The 16,855-nt window shown below is 34.3% G+C and overlaps 1 protein-coding gene across 1 annotated transcript; it reads right to left on the bottom strand.

The window, feature by feature from the left end:
• Positions 1–2,690: 2,690 nt before the first annotated feature.
• Positions 2,691–8,819, bottom strand: LOC132561210 (RING finger and CHY zinc finger domain-containing protein 1-like). Its single transcript, XM_060225943.1, has 8 exons — positions 8,751–8,819; positions 6,802–6,921; positions 5,765–5,889; positions 5,137–5,215; positions 4,384–4,487; positions 4,067–4,096; positions 3,765–3,909; positions 2,691–3,336 (listed from the first exon to the last, which is right to left on the bottom strand). The coding sequence occupies exons 1-8, from the start codon at positions 8,817–8,819 to the stop codon at positions 3,175–3,177; spliced, it is 834 nt and encodes a 277-aa protein (XP_060081926.1). The 3' UTR covers positions 2,691–3,174.
• Between the last annotated feature and the right edge of the window lie 8,036 nt (positions 8,820–16,855).

Below are 16,855 nucleotides of genomic sequence, written 5' to 3'. Positions count from 1 at the left end.
TTTAAAATAAATATAATGTTATTGAATGGAATATGATTCACATTAAATGCATTATTTATTTATAGCATAACTGATTAACATCTATCTCCAATTCTTAACCATAACAAAACTTTAACAGATGTTAACACTGAAAAATCTTCTAAACTACACATAACAGACTTTTAATCAGAACAAGCTCCATATAAACAGTAGATGTATATATATTCAAAACCCATCATATATTATCTAGTATTTATCATATGCAAAATAAACATGAATTTATTATTTTTTCTTATGTAACATTTATGAGACAGCAGATTATATTAGCTTACATTTATTTAAAATATATCTTGTGACTATTTCTTATCTTATGAATATATGTGCCATTATTCTATATTTTTTAACATATAAATCACTTTAATCAATACACAAAAGTGTTATTTCTGAAAATATCCATGGTGAAATTCAAGCCACAATATTCCTCTCAGCTAGAAATAATGTCTCTTTAGCTTTGTCTGTTGAGCTTAAGACTAGTAAACTAGAGGTTCCAGGTTTGAATCCCAATGGAGGCATCTAAATAATGACCTATGTTACATATACATAATATAACTTCAGATGGAACAATTTGGAAGTATTCATAATATATCATGACCATCACTGATCTTTATCAACACATGTAGTCACCATACTACTTGGACCAGTACATATATAAGTAAAACTGAACAAAGGACCTGATGAATGGTCTAAGCTCAAAATAAATACAGGAACTTAACAGAACCTGAGACTCGTTTTACAGGATCTTTTTACTCGATATTCCAAATTAAACACAAAAAATTATATTTTACTCTCTTGAACATCTTCCACATATTGATAATATCTATCAAACATGTTTTTATATCATAACCAGTATTTAAAACTGTATGAGATATCATAAAAAACTCATTCTCATTTCCTCTTTCTGTTAAAACGATAAATTTCCAATATACCAAAGTTTTGTAGTTGATTGTCATCTTAGGCATACAACATATCACGCTGAATATGGACAGCAGAGTAAACATATCATGTGAGATAGCGACATACTGATATCAAAAGATAGCTTTCTGATTATTTTCAGAGTGTTTAAGAAGTACACTGTCATTTTCTCCTCTTAAAAGTTTTAAATAGTTAAATAAGCGAGTGGATAAAGACCCACATATGTATATATAACCCTATCCTTTTAAAGCACCACTAGTTAGTCAAGTAGGTATTTCCTTTGACCCCATGAGTTAACAGATGAAGAGAGTACCACTTCACTGGGCAATTAATTCAATCTAAATTGACTGGTATTTCAAAATCCTACTTTTATGGGTTACATTATCCTGGCTATACACCTGTACAAGTATACTTGTAATTCAATATTGAAATAAACGAGTTTTTCTAATATCTTATTTCCTCTTAGAAATATCAATTAGTGTTAAATGAGCTTCGGAATAATTCAACTTCTGTTATACTGGTATTCTGCAATGGGACGGTCTTCAAAGTTATTCAGATCAAGGTCAATTAATAATAATGCTACAGTTAATTTTTTTTCTAGGTTTTTCAGTCTCCTCCTGCAATAAGACTCCTATACAAGCTACCTTCAAAGCCAACAAGAGTGATCAATATGAATTACTACATTTGTTTCACTGATATTGTAAAATAAACAAATTTTCATTTAATTTGATATGACAATAAATTAGAAGGAAGACATGTATCAGTACTATACAGAAACATTCTAGGACTATTACTCAAAATGTTGTAAGTTTCATCCCACTCAAATTCATGTTATATTCTCACTAGCAAAAAATACAAACCCAAATAAACTTAATTTCAAATACGAAATAATGAATTCCCATGCATTGAGAAAAAGGTAAAACAAAAAAATATGGAAAATAAATGAAGGAAATTGTTCATACTGATTTTTAAAAAACCTAGAAAAGAATTATTTTTACTCTTGTACTAAATGCAGGTACTTAATAAATGCTTTCTCTATCCCAAGTCTGTTACTATACAGATGAAAATAAAATCATGACTGATAGTCATCATGATTATGATAAAACACTGGAGACACTTTATTTTATCTCAGGTTTTCATATTCTGACAAAATAATAATTACTTTTCACAAACCTTATTTGACTTTCATGAAGTGGATGTGTTTTCAAAATGAAAGGTTTTTAGCTTTCACCACAAAGTACTACAAGACCCATATCTAAATTTCATTCTACCCAGTCATCAAGAACAGAAACAGAACATCCCTCTAATCATCCCTTTATAAATTTGATGTCTGTTTATGTAATAATGAAGTAAATCATTAGATATGGTAAATTAGTAAATAAATTGAACACAATATTTTTGATAATCTCAACACTTACAAAATAATGTACAAATAGTAAAGTCAGGGTTATTGACCTCAGTGCAGTATTTTCTGGTCAGCTGATATAATTCAGACTGTTGTAAACAAATAAGTTTGTATTAAGTATGCAGGTTAACTGTATTTTAAGACTTTGAAAATATTCCAAACAAAACAGTACATCTATCTGATATGTTTCTTCTCTTACTGAAACTATTGAAATTATATGTATAATAATATAGACAGAGATTTTCTGCTTCACTTGTGAAAGTTATATCTCAAATGTAATTTAGACCAACATATTGCTGAAGTGGTTTAAATTATCATTTAGTTACATGTATGATATAGACCAACATGTTCTGTTTCAGTGGTAAAAATTACACCTCAATTTTTTTTATAGACCAACATGTTCTGTTTCAGTGGTAAAAATTATACCCCAAATGTGATATAGACCAACATGTTCTGTTTCAGTGGTAAAAATTACACCCCAATTTTTTTATAGACCACATGTTCTGTTTCAGTGGTAATAAGTATACCCCAAATGTGATATAGACTAACATTTTCTGTTTCAGTGGAAAAATTATACTCCGAATGTGATATAGACCAACATGTGTTGTTTCAATGGTAAAAATCATACCTCAGATTTGATATAGACCAACACATGCAGGTTCAGTGTTGAAAACCAACAAATTCAGTTTTGATTAAGTATAAATCTGTGAGTCATACAAAAGAGGCTGAATCACTATTGTAGCAGTTACATTAAGAGTTTTAGGACTTTTTCTGGTGTATAGTTGTTATCACAGTGCTCAAGCTTTCTAAGATGTGGATTAATCCTGACTGAAAGAGGCAGAATCTCCTGACCCGTCTGTGTTACTTGGTTTTCCGTTGTCCTCATTTGAATCTTCCACAGGGTCTGCTGTTCTACAAGTGTTGTAAGAACCACATTGCTGGCACTTCAACCCTAGCACATGAAACAGTACAGAGCTTTCCTGTAACATAAAAACATTTCATTCTAAGATACTGCATTTATTTGTTTAAAGTGAAATATAAGAGACAGCATTTTATTCTTCTGTAGATATGAACATTAACTGCTTCAGCCAAATAAAACAAATATTTTCATTTACTTACCTTAAAATGAAATTGTTTTAAACTTGCTGATGTAATAGTCTTTATTAAGAATCATTAAATCAACATCTTTGAGAAATCTGATGTCAAAATCTAAGAGCATGTTGTATTCTAGTTTTCCATTAAATACTTATTTATGCAATTTTGGTGATTACCTACAAAATCATGCCATTTTTGTTAAAATTGAATTAAGATTATCTATCAAAATCTTCATAAATCATTCAAAAGGCAATGTATTGCTCTTGGAATGGACTCTATCTCAATGTAAGGATTATTTTGATTGATAAATGACCTTGTGGCAGTCACGACAGAGAATTTGGACTATGTAATCCCTGTATTCCTCAGGCATAGGTGTATGTGCAATCTCCTCATCAATGTGTTCCCAAACATTGTCCATCTTGACCATTGAATGGTTGCAGGTTGGGCAAGCATAGTTCCTATAACACAAACAACAAGATTTGCTCAGAATCATACTAAAACCATTACAGAAACATCCATAAGGAGAGGTCGGTTTTCAGTACATGGTCAGTTCTAGAACAAAATGGTATTATCCGAGCAAAATCCAATTTCTAAGAATGAGGAAAATTTACTTACCCAGTCTTTAACATTTCTTTGAAACATGCACTGAAAGTAGGAGAAACTTATATCATCAATAATGTTTAAATTGTTAGTGTTAAGAGGTTCTATAGTTTGTTACATTTTGTTACAAGATATGATACTTATAACATTAATTGGGAAAACCAGGGTCCATCCATGACTTTATTGAAATTTACAACAATTGTACTTGTAACATTCAATAAAATTGTGAAAACTTCACTTACTTATTGCTGAATAAGATTTTTTTCATTAACAGGGTATCTATTTACTAGTAAATGATATTTTTGTTACTACACAAGAGTATCTGTACTTACTAGTGAATGAGATGGCCACATGGGGGTATATGGGCAGCTATCCTTGATGTATGGAGATCCTCTAAACATACAGCACAATTTGACCGTGAAGCTTGCTCAATACACTGGAAGAAGAACTTGATTTGTCATACAACTTCAATAACCACAGTCCCTTGCATCAGTACATAGTAAATAACTCACAACCAAGGGTTCATAAATGACCTGCATTTACAGCCCTTTGTATAAGCCCACAGTAAAAAAGCAATCATTAGATAACCCACAACCATTCATCCCTTGTATTAGCCCATCGTAAATACTCCTATAAAAATGACCCCTTGTACTTCTATAATCACGGCCCCTTGTACTCCTATAATCATGGCCCCTTGTAAGCCTATAACCATGACCCTTGTACTCCAATAATCATGGCCCCTTGTACGCCTATAACCATGGGCCCCTGTACTCATATAACCATGGACCTTGTACTAATATAATCATGGGCCCTTATCATTGTGACAGAGTAACATTACAGATAAGAAAAAGCAGTAAGCCTATGATCAGTATTGATATTTTATTGTGAATTTATGATACAATATTATAAATTATTTGATAAATTATGCATGTGTATTTATAGTTGTACTGGCAGCTAAATAGCCTAATGATTCACTTCATATTGGTTTATTTATACACTTAAATGGGAAAAAAATGAAATTAAAATAAAAATTATAGTAATCATTCGTTATTAACACAATTCTGATTTTCACACAACAAACCAACCTTGTGGGCATTTTTCAGTTCCTTTGCAAGGCACACACCACATGTATCACAATGGAAGTAGTTCTCATCCCCACCCACTCTGTAACAAAATTTCAAAATTCCATCATTTGTTTCACTTCTTTACTAGAAAAGATTTCAGTTCTTATCTTGTAAATGTCCTAAAGTATTAATTAAATTACTTGAGAAAGAATTAAAATATTTTCCATTGGAATTGAAAGTCGAACATGTACCAGAAAGTTTGGTTACATTTCAAAATGAAACCAAACTCTATCTATCTATGTTATCTAAAATAAACTGACTGTTCACTATTTCACTGTTAACTGCCTACTTTACTACCTAGGATGCCAACTAGATATTTACATAATCCCTGAATAATGTCTATGCTAAAAACACTTTTGGTTTACAAGGGACTTTCACTGCCTGTGTAAAATCTGCTAGTTCTAGTTAACATAAATCAGGAAAAAAATTTAATGTGGTTTACCATACAGAAATAAAATTCCATGAATTTCAGAAACAGGTACCACTAGCCTAATGGGCACATTACTATTGAATCAGCATGATTGTCTGACCAGAAATTAAAACCCCATAGAGTAATAATTCCTTTACCAGTGGTATATGTATAACAAACCTGCATAGACCACATTTATCACAGTGGAACTGTTTCTTGTTTTCATCATCATATAGTCTACACTTCTCACAGAAGTATCTTCCAAACACTGTCTTACAATCCTCACCCTCACAAGACCTAGCCACCTGAAAACATCAAAAGTAACTCTTTAACCCTTTCGGCGCCAAATATTTCTCACAATGTACAGCTCAGCACCAAATATTTCTCACAATGTACAGCTCAGCGCCAAATATATCTCACAATATACAGCTCAGCGCCAAATATTTTCCGGAAAATATCCGAGAACAATGGCAAAAATTGTCGACTAAAGTCGCCTACAGCAGCCTGTCTGCATGTCAACTTCAGTCGCCTACGGCGCCGAAAGGGTTAAGATCCTATAAAAGATCTACAGATAAGCTTGACTTTTGTTTTTGTTTGTTTCTCTCTCATTTTTTTTTCTTTTGTAGCTGTAAAGTCTGGAGATTTTGTAATGTTCTACCTTCAATAGTGAAAGGAATTTAATGCTATAACTCTATATCAATTCCAAACAACTATAAATGAGATAATACTTTATAAAGACTATCTGTAAACAGCATTGTTATTGATCACCGTTATCATTAATATATATATATATATCGATAAGACTTCATCACAGGTACGTGTAATGTAGATAAACTTCACCACAACTAATGTCAAAAGATTTCATGACAGTAAATGTAGACAAAATCTCATGACTGCTAATTCATCACTGTCAATATTGTAATTTTAAATTCTAAAACATTTGTAATTTCTGATAGCTTAATTATCTACAATTTAACTATTTGACAGGTCTCCTGTATGTTGTTCAGTGGGGTATCCAAAAGTTATCACATGGAGATTCCGTCTCAAAATGAACCTTTCTGATCACAGGGTGATAAAGCAAACAAATATGTTTGTTTATATATATAGATGGACCACCCAGATCTTTGTGAAATTCTTTAATGGTAATTTGAAAAATTCTTTCAAATCGACTTTAACCAAAATCCAAGCCAAATATTATATAATACGTTACAGCTTACCTTCTGAACTCTTTCACAAATAAGACACTTGACCTCTTGAACTTCCTGTCTCACAAGCTGGTGATTTTCTTCATCATCATGACAAACTCGACAGGTATAGATTTTTTTGCAACAAGGTGACTGCAATGAAAGCAATAGATGGTCAGACATTAACACATTTTTTTTTCATTTTAAACTTCAATGGTCAAGAAAAGTTTATGATACACTGTATCTAGAATGTCATAAACAAACTATAACTGCTACAGATATCAGTGAAATGTATGTTACATGTAGTTATTTGTTATTTCAATGCCTTCACTAGAGATCTAATTGTGACCTCTGGTTTACCAGTCTTAGACGCATCCAATCTGAGCTTCCGAAAATAATCCTGTATACAGTTATCGTAGAAAACAATTTTAATCGCGGTCCACTGTATTGCTCCAAGTGGGGTCAAACTATTTACAGGACCTGGTGAAGATTTACAGGTTCGAGGGAGAACAGGAGATTTTAATGGTGTTAATGTAAAAAATTTTGGCTTGAAATGGTTAAACACAAAACATCACATATTATTTTTTACAGAAATGAATACATTTCTTATACATGTAGTTTGGTCACACAAGACATAATCCAACCTGATCCTGTAAATTGTTTTACCAATCCAAATGTGTTTATGTTCACACATGCAGATCCACAACATTACTGGGCATGGGGGCTGCCATTACATGTGTAACATATTGAAAAGAAGCTAGTATAAATATGTGTGTTCTTTATCAATCATGAGCTGTAGTAATGTTATGTTCTATACCTAAATCATTTCTCATGTACTTGCAAACAATAATAAGAAAGGTAGGTAATTGAATGATATAAAGCATTTGATTAGAAGCAAATGTTTGAATATCATCCATATCAGAATATGACCCTTGGATTGGATCAGATGTAGGTGTCCTACATGTACAAGATACTACCTTATTTGGTAATTGCAATTAAACTACTCAGGATTCTAATAAACATATATTAAAAATAATCAGAAGGGTTCTGGCTATCTATCTGCAATTTTAGTTACTAAAATTATTGCGAATAGCATCACTGAAGCTGGAATCACATCTGTCCTTGAGGGTGACATACCCCTCACCAAACTTTTAACAAAGTTGATATCAATCAATTGAAAATCACATGAATCTTAAAGGTAAATTGACTACAGATTCGTAAAGAAAATAAGTTATAAACAAATACTGTATGTGTTTTACTCTTAAATGAACAAATTATCAACATTCCATACATCACTAGTACAACTATTGCCCCTGGTAGTTCATGCTACTGACAAATATAAGGTCTCTGCAAGCTTTAGCTCCATATTTCCAACTGAAATTGGTATACAATATAGGGTGGTACTTCAGCTGTAAATAGCTTAAAGTTGCATCTTTACTTTTTTTAAATATCAAAAGTTAACAGAAACTATTTGCCACAATAATCTTGAAAATTGTTAAGCTTTATACCACCGTTAAAGTGTTTATCTTTAAAAAGTTTGTAATGTAAGTATGGAAGAAAATGGTTTTAGAGGCCAGTTGTCTCGAATTTCTTTGCTACAGCATTACAAAGAGATACAGTCCGTTTCTTATCGCGCTTTATTTACACCCTTTCTACATCAAAGTAATCAATCTCATGTAGCTCATTTCAGATTTCTTTCACTCCAGAACTGCCAGCTACACTATAATAATTTTTGCCTAATGTGACTCTTATTAGCAAGATTATTTTCAGGTAAAAAATATCTTGTGGTATTTTTCGTGATACTTTATTGTATACATAGATAACGGTGGTCAGGTATGTAGTAGGTCGAGGTCAATGTTGTTGTTTTCAACATAGTGTTATCATGTTTGTTAAATGACAGTGAAATGCTGTATCCGATGACAACATCGGTAAGCGGCATTGTGTCAAGTTACGAGTGTCATTAAGGTAAAAAAGAAACTTACGATGAGGGCACATTTCCTCTTATAATGCTGGCATCCGACAGGCGCTGTGGAATCTTGTGTTTCATCCATGATTTTCGCCGGAAGTGTTTCCGGAGCGTTTAGGTGCGGTGCATTCGATAAGACAATTCCTATTCAGTAGATATACTGCATTCCATACATCGGAAGTCTGCATTAATGGGGAAAAGATACACTCAGTATGTTTCTCGTTATACTGTAAATGGTATCAACATTCACAGTTAAACATTAACTATTACTCCTGTGCTTTGACAAGTTTACAGGAGCCAAAACAATAAGATGAAACTGACTGGTATATCATAAACTATATTTAAGAAATTGGCACTGTTTAAGGGTTAGCACTGTGTGACGAATACTGGGACATGCATATCAGTTGTTTTTACATTTGGTCTGTAGTCTTTCAGACGGTTATATATCTATATCATATATTTCATGTTTTCATTAAAGCACATTCGTAAATACTTCAATATTTTGGCAATTCAATGCTTTTCTGTAACCATGGAAACTCGAAGATATAACCTTGGTACGCGGCTAGAGAGAATTTTGCGCGATCGATCGGTCAATCATAAGACTAGTAATCAGAGGTTCCGGGTTCGAAGTCTAGCGGAGATTTTGAAAAAAAAATGAACGCTGTTATACTGGTGCCCTCATAGAGACTTGGAATAATGTTAGACATGTCCCTAAGCATCGCTGTTGCCCGGAATGTCGAGGATGGGGCGTATGTAGTAAATGCTCGCCTCAATGAGCGTCAGACTAAGGATCGCATGAGTCAGAAGGCCTGGATATACATGATAACATCAGTTACAATCAAATCAATTGTACTTCCTTGTTTGGCTGAGCATTATATGGTATGTAAAATATTTCCTTTGACGGAAATGCGTTTGTCTTATTCTTGGCTCATTGTATGCCGTGACTTGTAGTGAATTCCGCCGGAAACGGTAATAGCTATTTCTATTATAAACCTTAGGTTCTCTATTCCGATATGTACAATAAAAAATATATATACCGCACGTCACTGTAAAACGATTATACAATACAGACGTTGTCTCTCAAATCTCCAATGACGTCTCTGTTACACATCATTAATCAGGCTAGTCAACATGATTCTAACGCTCTACATTCTATAGACTCTTTAGCTTAGCCGAGTTTATGTCATGTTGCGACTTCCATCGTGCGTCAGCTTTCCTTTAAACGACTGCTTATGGACATGATATTTGGTAGGTAGCTTCCTTGAAAAGGAGCATGACAAAGTTTATGTATCTACTTTCAACATCACTGGAGTCAACTATATGCCAAAAACGTGACCTTAACCTTTTTACCATGGATCAAGTATGTCAAAGCCTCTTATTTTGAAATACCGAAAGGCCAATAGATATATATTGAACTGGTATCACCCATAGAGATAACACAACAAAGTTTAGAAATGGAATGACCTTGTCCTAATCTGAAGGGCAAAGGGGTCAGGTCAGAGATGTCGAAACATTCAAACGACTTCTTTTCGTTAACTAAACAGCATTGAATTTTGCTAATTGGTTGATAGGTTTCTGGTATGAAGCCGAATGGGGTTTACGAAGAGAAATTACCTTGAACCAATATCAATGTTACAGGGTCAAATTTAGTAAAACTGTCAAACAACTTTATACTAACATTGCCCAGAATTATGATATTTGACTGATAGCTTCTTTGGATGATCTCAGTGATGTAGGCCCAATCGGGTCTCTTTGATATCGGTCTGGAGACGATGAAGTATAAAAACGTAGATACATGAAATTGATTCAGAATACTCATCACCGAGGATGTTCTATTTTCTTTGTGGGGGGGGGGGGGCGATGAAAATAAGGGAAATCTGCGCAATGAGAGAGTCATTGTAATTGTACAGACTACTTACCCTGCTATTAAATTAAGCAGGTGTTTGTGTCTGGCCGTTGAGATCTTACACGGATTGTGGTTTGCCTAGTCCTTCAGAACCTAAATTGTCTCCCCTGTCTGACTCTTTGACGCTATAATTATGGTTTGAACACTAAATGGTTTAAGGAGCGTTCATTGGGGCGTTATCATAACTATATACAAATGTTCGCATTCGTTTCTATCGGAGAATGAATGAAGATAATTTATATTAATTGTGCAATATCGTGGTACCGTGTAGTTGTAAGTTCAACTTCCTTCAGTGTTTAAGTCTTTATCAGAATCACGCCGGTTTAAACACATCATTTTAATTGGTGATGATGATGATATGTTTCCCGTTTACAGATAGATCGCTTTCCTGAAAACATTGACCGGAAGGTTTATAGCTGGTGTGTAATTGCAATGTTTGACTTGATCGAAGGGAGCTATTTTAACACATTAATGTGTTTCACACGTGTATAAGAGACATAACAATTAACGGAGACGGAAACAGAGTTTCTCAAGACTACATAGCTTCTCTTCAATATCCCTGAGGATAGAAAAATAGATACGTGTCCAGAAAATGGCATTCTTTTTATAGCGAATTATATCTGCTTTTAAGGACTTTTCTGACGTCAGTTATTACAGTAACATAAAATAACTATTTAATGGTTTAACAATTCAACTTAAAAAAAAGAAAATAAGAAAATAAATCGTCGGTTAAATACATACATAGAAATAGTTATCCACTCTATCCAATCTTCCAACAAACTGTTCTACAATGTAACTATACCGTCAAACTAAGGTTCCAGTTTTTAAATGATACTGTTTACTTGAAAGTAGAGTTAAGGGGATGAGCATTTGTGATGCTCTAAGTTGTCATTTATTCATCGAGCAATGTCTCTCAGTACTTAACCAAATGAAGCCCTGTTCTACATCATGACTTCAAGTTTTAATGGACAAATCATGTGACGCGGAAGTTTTAGTTACTGATATTATATTATATTATATTATATTATATTATATTATATTATATTATATTATATTATATTATATTATATTATAATATATTATGTACTTCTCTAAACAAAAGTCATTTACATAGGAACCTGTACACTACCTTTAGGAGTAGAACTTGTTTTTTCCTATAACTTTTTGAGAAAAATAAATGTCAATAATTCTCTCTCTGAAAGTCGTGTACACATTTTTATCCACATGACGTAACTTCCCTAAATATTCTAATTCCAATTTACATAATCCGTTTTTAATACCAGTTCCATGTAACCATATAGAGTGTAGCATTGTGAAAGTTAGATTTTTGTATACGTAAGAAAGAGATTTGAATTTTTAGTTACAGCCATTATCAGTAATTATCTAACGGAAGCTTCACCTCATAATTATTCATATCAGATCGGTTTTTGGTTGTTAATAATCATCATCATTAAACACGATCAAAGATAGGAACTTTAACACTATCTCTTGATGTGAATACTTTTAAAACTTTTTTTTGGTAATTAAGGTATAGTTAAAATCAATACAGATTAACATTTTTTATAAAAGAAGCTACATGTTAGTTTATGTTATTTTAATACAGTTTTAAACTAAATGATAACAAGATATCACTGTCTATAAATTTGTGGAATAAAGTAGATAATTCTGTCAAAGCCTCTCCGTCTTTAAATACCTTCAGATCTAAACTTTCTCCCGTTAACTTTTCTGTTCCAGATTATCTATACTCTGGTAACCGTTTCCTTTCCGTTATACATTGTCGAATAAGGAACAACTGTAGTGGATTACGCTCAGATTTATTTAGAGTGGGAATTTGTCCAAATTGCTCTTGTGGAGTTGTCGTTGAAGATGCAAGTCACTATTTTCTTTCGTGCCCTTTATTTTCTAATTGTAGACGTATATTGTTTGATATTTTATATGACCTAGACGTGATTTTTAACGTAGAAACCTTATTATGGGGTGACATTAACTCTTATTCATATCAAACTAATTGCGAAATAGTAAAATCAGTTCAAACATATATCCAACAGTCCAAACGATTTGATGCTACCTGAATCTTTACTAATGCAGTCGTCCATGAATCTCTCTCTCCCCTCTCTCTCTCCCCCCACCCTCTCTCTCTCTCTCTCCCTCTCTCTCTCCCCTCTCTCCCTCCCTCTCTCATCAACTCCTGATTTTACAGCATTATGGATCCACAAACTGACTTAAACATGAAATCTATAATTCTGTATTTTTATGTTTATTGTACGAATATATGTCACGTGTTGTAATATATTATCTGTACTGTATTTGTGGAGAAGAGTTTATAAGTTGTAAGAACTTGTCTCTTATCCATTTGTCTTTTGTCGACAATAAAATATGTTTAAATCAACAAGATATGATTTAAAGCGTGCCATCAACACATCAAAATAGTCACAATATTATGGAAGGAAATTTAATTGAAAGTCAAACATAAAATTTTAAAGAATTATTCTCTCTTTTTATCATAATAAATACTACATTAATGTAAAAACAATAAGAATATGTAATTGATTTCTCCAACGCAGTAAAACCACGAACTTACATATTACATGTCTAAGAGATCGTTATAATTAAGACCCTTGTCCTCTCTGACCTAATTCGTAAATGTTGTTCTGATTTTGGCACCTCCGATGACAGCAGTTTGCCACAAACTTAAGTTGATGTCTTTTCCAGCAATTACTTATTCTTGATTTAATATTATTGACATTTTCTGCTTCTTCTACGTCTTCTAATAAGTTGTTATAATTGTTTACAACTTGTTGCGTGAAACTATAAATCCGAGTGTTGAGACGAATGTTTTTTTTTTGCGCTAGTTTTATACTGTGTCCTCATGAAGGAATACCTGGTTGAATTTCAAATAGGTCGTGTTATTTACAAATAGCAATATCTTTGAAGATTCCATAAACCTGTATCATACCTGCCCGAAACCATCGCTATTCTAGGCAATCCTGGTGTTTTTCAGATTTTTGATGGATTTTGCAAGTTGTATTGTTCTTTTGGACACATTCTATAATGTCGCGCTGTCTGTTGTTGCTTTAGTAGTAGCGGTCAAACTAGAGTATTGTACACGTTTAGGAACATATTTTTGTGAAAGTGTCTTAAAGCTTTTCCGTATTTACGATTATGTCTAGATTGTTGTTTGTATCTTTGCTGCCTATTGAACATATTTTCTAAACTTTAGTTTGATATTCACGATAACACACAAATCTTTTTCCTTTGTGAATATCCCATATCATTATTCGTTGGAATGGTTTGTATCAGTATTTCACAAATGAATATGTTTACATTTTGTAATATTAAATTTGTGACAGCTGTTTTCTTTCACATCGTAACCTTGTAGATATCTTATAGTCTGTAACGGGGAACTGTATCAAACCATTACGGTAATCTAGATATATAATGGCCACTTTATTTCCTTTGTCGAATGTTGTCCATTTTCTCAGTGCTCTAGTTAGTTGTGACTTGACCTTTTCTGAACTCATATCGATGTTTAGTCATTATATTGTTTAGTTAGAAGTCATTCATGATACCATCCCTGATTTTTTTTCGTTGTTTTGGGTAGAATAGAAGTTAGACTGGTTGGCCTGTAATTTTCAGCTTTGTTTTTAGGTCTCCTCTTGCAGGATAACAGTTATGTTCCAGTTTCCAGTCCTCTGGTACTGTTAATAGAGTTTTGGAAAAGAAGGGTCGCTGATTTTTTACAATTTAATTATTGTGCAGTGACTGGATAGACTTCATCGAGTATTTGTGATTTATTTGGTTTCATAATCTGCAATACTTTTAAGATTCGAACTTCTTTGGTGTCAATATGTGTCAGATCTTCCATTACTGTTCCAGCTTTAATGGTATTCTGTAGTTATTTGATTCTTCCGTGGTATTCTGTAGATTCTTGATTCTTCCAAGGTATGCTGTAGTTTCTTGATTCTTCCACGGTATTCTGTAGTTACATGTCGCTACCATGGTATTCCTTAGTTACTTGACGTTACCATGGTATTCCGTAGTTACTTGACGCTACCATGGTATTCCGTAGTTACTTGGCGCTACCATGGTACTCCGTAGTTACTTGACGTTACCATGGTATTCCGTAGTTACTTGACGCTACCATGGTATTTCGTAGTTACTTGACTCTACCATGGTATTTCGTAGTTTCTTGACGCTACCATGGTATTCCGTAATTCTTGACGCTACCATGGTATTCCGTAGTTACTTGACGTTACCATGGTATTCCATAGTTACTTGACCCTACCATGGTATTCCGTAGTTACTTGACCCTACCATGGTATTCCGTAGTTACTTGACGCTACCATGGTATTTCGTAGTTACTTGACGCTACCATGGTATTCGTAGTTTCTTGACGCTACCATGGTATTCCGTAATTCTTGACGCTACCATGGTATTCCGTAGTTACTTGACGCTACCATGGTATTCCGTAGTTACTCGACGCTACCATGGTATTCCGTAGTTACTCGACGCTACCATGGTATTCCGTAGTTACTTGACGTTACCATGGTATTCCGTAGTTACTTGACGTTACCATGGTATTCCGTAGTTACTTGACGCTATCATGGTATTCCGTAGTTTCTTGACGCTACCATGGTACTCCGTAGTTACTTGACGCTACCGTGATGCTGTGTAGTTTCTTTGTGGTTCTATGGTGTACTGTGGTTCTTGACGCTACCATGGTATTCCGTAGTTACTTGACGCTACCATGGTATTCCGTAGTTTCTTGACACTACCATGGTACTCCGTAGTTACTTGACCCTACCATGATGCTGTGTAGTTTCTTTGTGGTTCCATGGTGTACTGTGGTTCTTGACGCTACCATGGTATTCCGTAGTTACTTGACGCTACCATGATATTCCGTAGTTACTTGACCCTACCATGATGCTGTGTAGTTTCTTTGTGGTTCCATGGTGTACTGTGGTTCTTGACGCTACCATGGTATTTCGTAGTTACTTGACGCTACCATGGTATTCCGTAGTTACTTAAAGCTACCATGGTATTCCATAGTTACTTGACGCTACCATGGTATTCCGTAGTTACTTGACGCTACCATGGTATTCCGTAGTTACTTGACCCTACCATGGTATTCCGTAGTTACTTGACCCTACCATGGTATTCCGTAGTTACTTGACGCTACCATGGTATTCCGTAGTTACTTGACCCTATCATGGTATTCCGTAGTTACTTGACGCTACCATGGTATTCCGTAGTTACTTGACGCTACCATGGTATTCCGTAGTTACTTGACGCTACCATGGTATTCCGTAGTTACTTGACGTTACCATGGTATTCCGTAGTTACTTGACACTACCATGGTATTCCGTAGTTACTTGACGCTACCATGGTATTCCGTAGTTACTTGACGCTACCATGGTATTCCGTAGTTACTTGACGCTACCATGGTATTCCGTAGTTACTTGACGCTACCATGGTATTCCGTAGTTACTTGACCCTACCATGGTATTCCGTAGTTACTTGACGCTACCATGGTATTCCGTAGTTACTTGACGCTACCATGGTATTCCGTAGTTACTTGACGCTACCATGGTATTCCGTAGTTACTTGACGCTACCATGGTATTCCGTAGTTACTTGACGCTACCATGGTATTCCGTAGTTACTTGACGCTATCGTGATGCTGTGTAGTTTCTTTGTGGTTCCATGGTGTACTGTGGTTCTTGACGCTACCATGGTATTCCGTAGTTACTTGACGCTACCATGGTATTCCGTAGTTACTTGACCCTACCATGGTATTCCGTAGTTACTTGACGCTACCATGGTATTTCGTAGTTACTTGACGCTACCGTGATGCTGTGTAGTTTCTTTGTGGTTCCATGGTGTACTGTGGTTCTTGACGCTGTCCTGGTGTTCTGTAGCTTCTTTTACACTTTTGCATTTTTGTCTGGTCTGAGATCATAATACTCATGTTCGCGTCTCCATTGGCAAATTTTCACCGACACAAACATTCTTTATACAATTTCCTTTGCTGTCGTTGACTAAATTAGCGCCGTGTATTGTCTTGTAAAATCTTTATCCCCACCCAATTTGCTTTATTTTTCAGTGTATTCTGACATCGCGACGTGGCCACCATCCATCTTGACACCAAAATCGTTCTTCGAACAGTTTGGTTTTTGACTTTATGTGATCAAATTCAACTTGCCACTTCTCAACTCG

Source organism: Ylistrum balloti, unplaced genomic scaffold, assembly GCF_031769215.1.
Source record: "Ylistrum balloti isolate Yb309-2 unplaced genomic scaffold, AGI_CSIRO_Ybal_v1 Utg369668, whole genome shotgun sequence".
Taxonomy (NCBI): Eukaryota; Metazoa; Mollusca; class Bivalvia; order Pectinida; family Pectinidae; genus Ylistrum; species Ylistrum balloti.
This window is presented reverse-complemented; position numbering and strand designations above follow the sequence as displayed.

What these genes read in the sequence shown, in the direction of transcription:
- LOC132561210 (XM_060225943.1), bottom strand. Translation starts at nt 8,819, where the DNA reads ATGGATGAAACACAAGATTCCACAGCGCCTGTCGGATGCCAGCATTAT. An exon ending in AAAGAAATGTTAAAGACTGG is followed by an intron (nt 3,910 to 4,066) that starts GTAAGTAAATTT and finishes TTTGTGTTATAG; the next exon opens with GAACTATGCTTGCCCAACCT. An exon ending in TCTGTCGTGACTGCCACAAG is followed by an intron (nt 3,337 to 3,764) that starts GTCATTTATCAA and finishes TTTATGTTACAG; the next exon opens with GAAAGCTCTGTACTGTTTCA.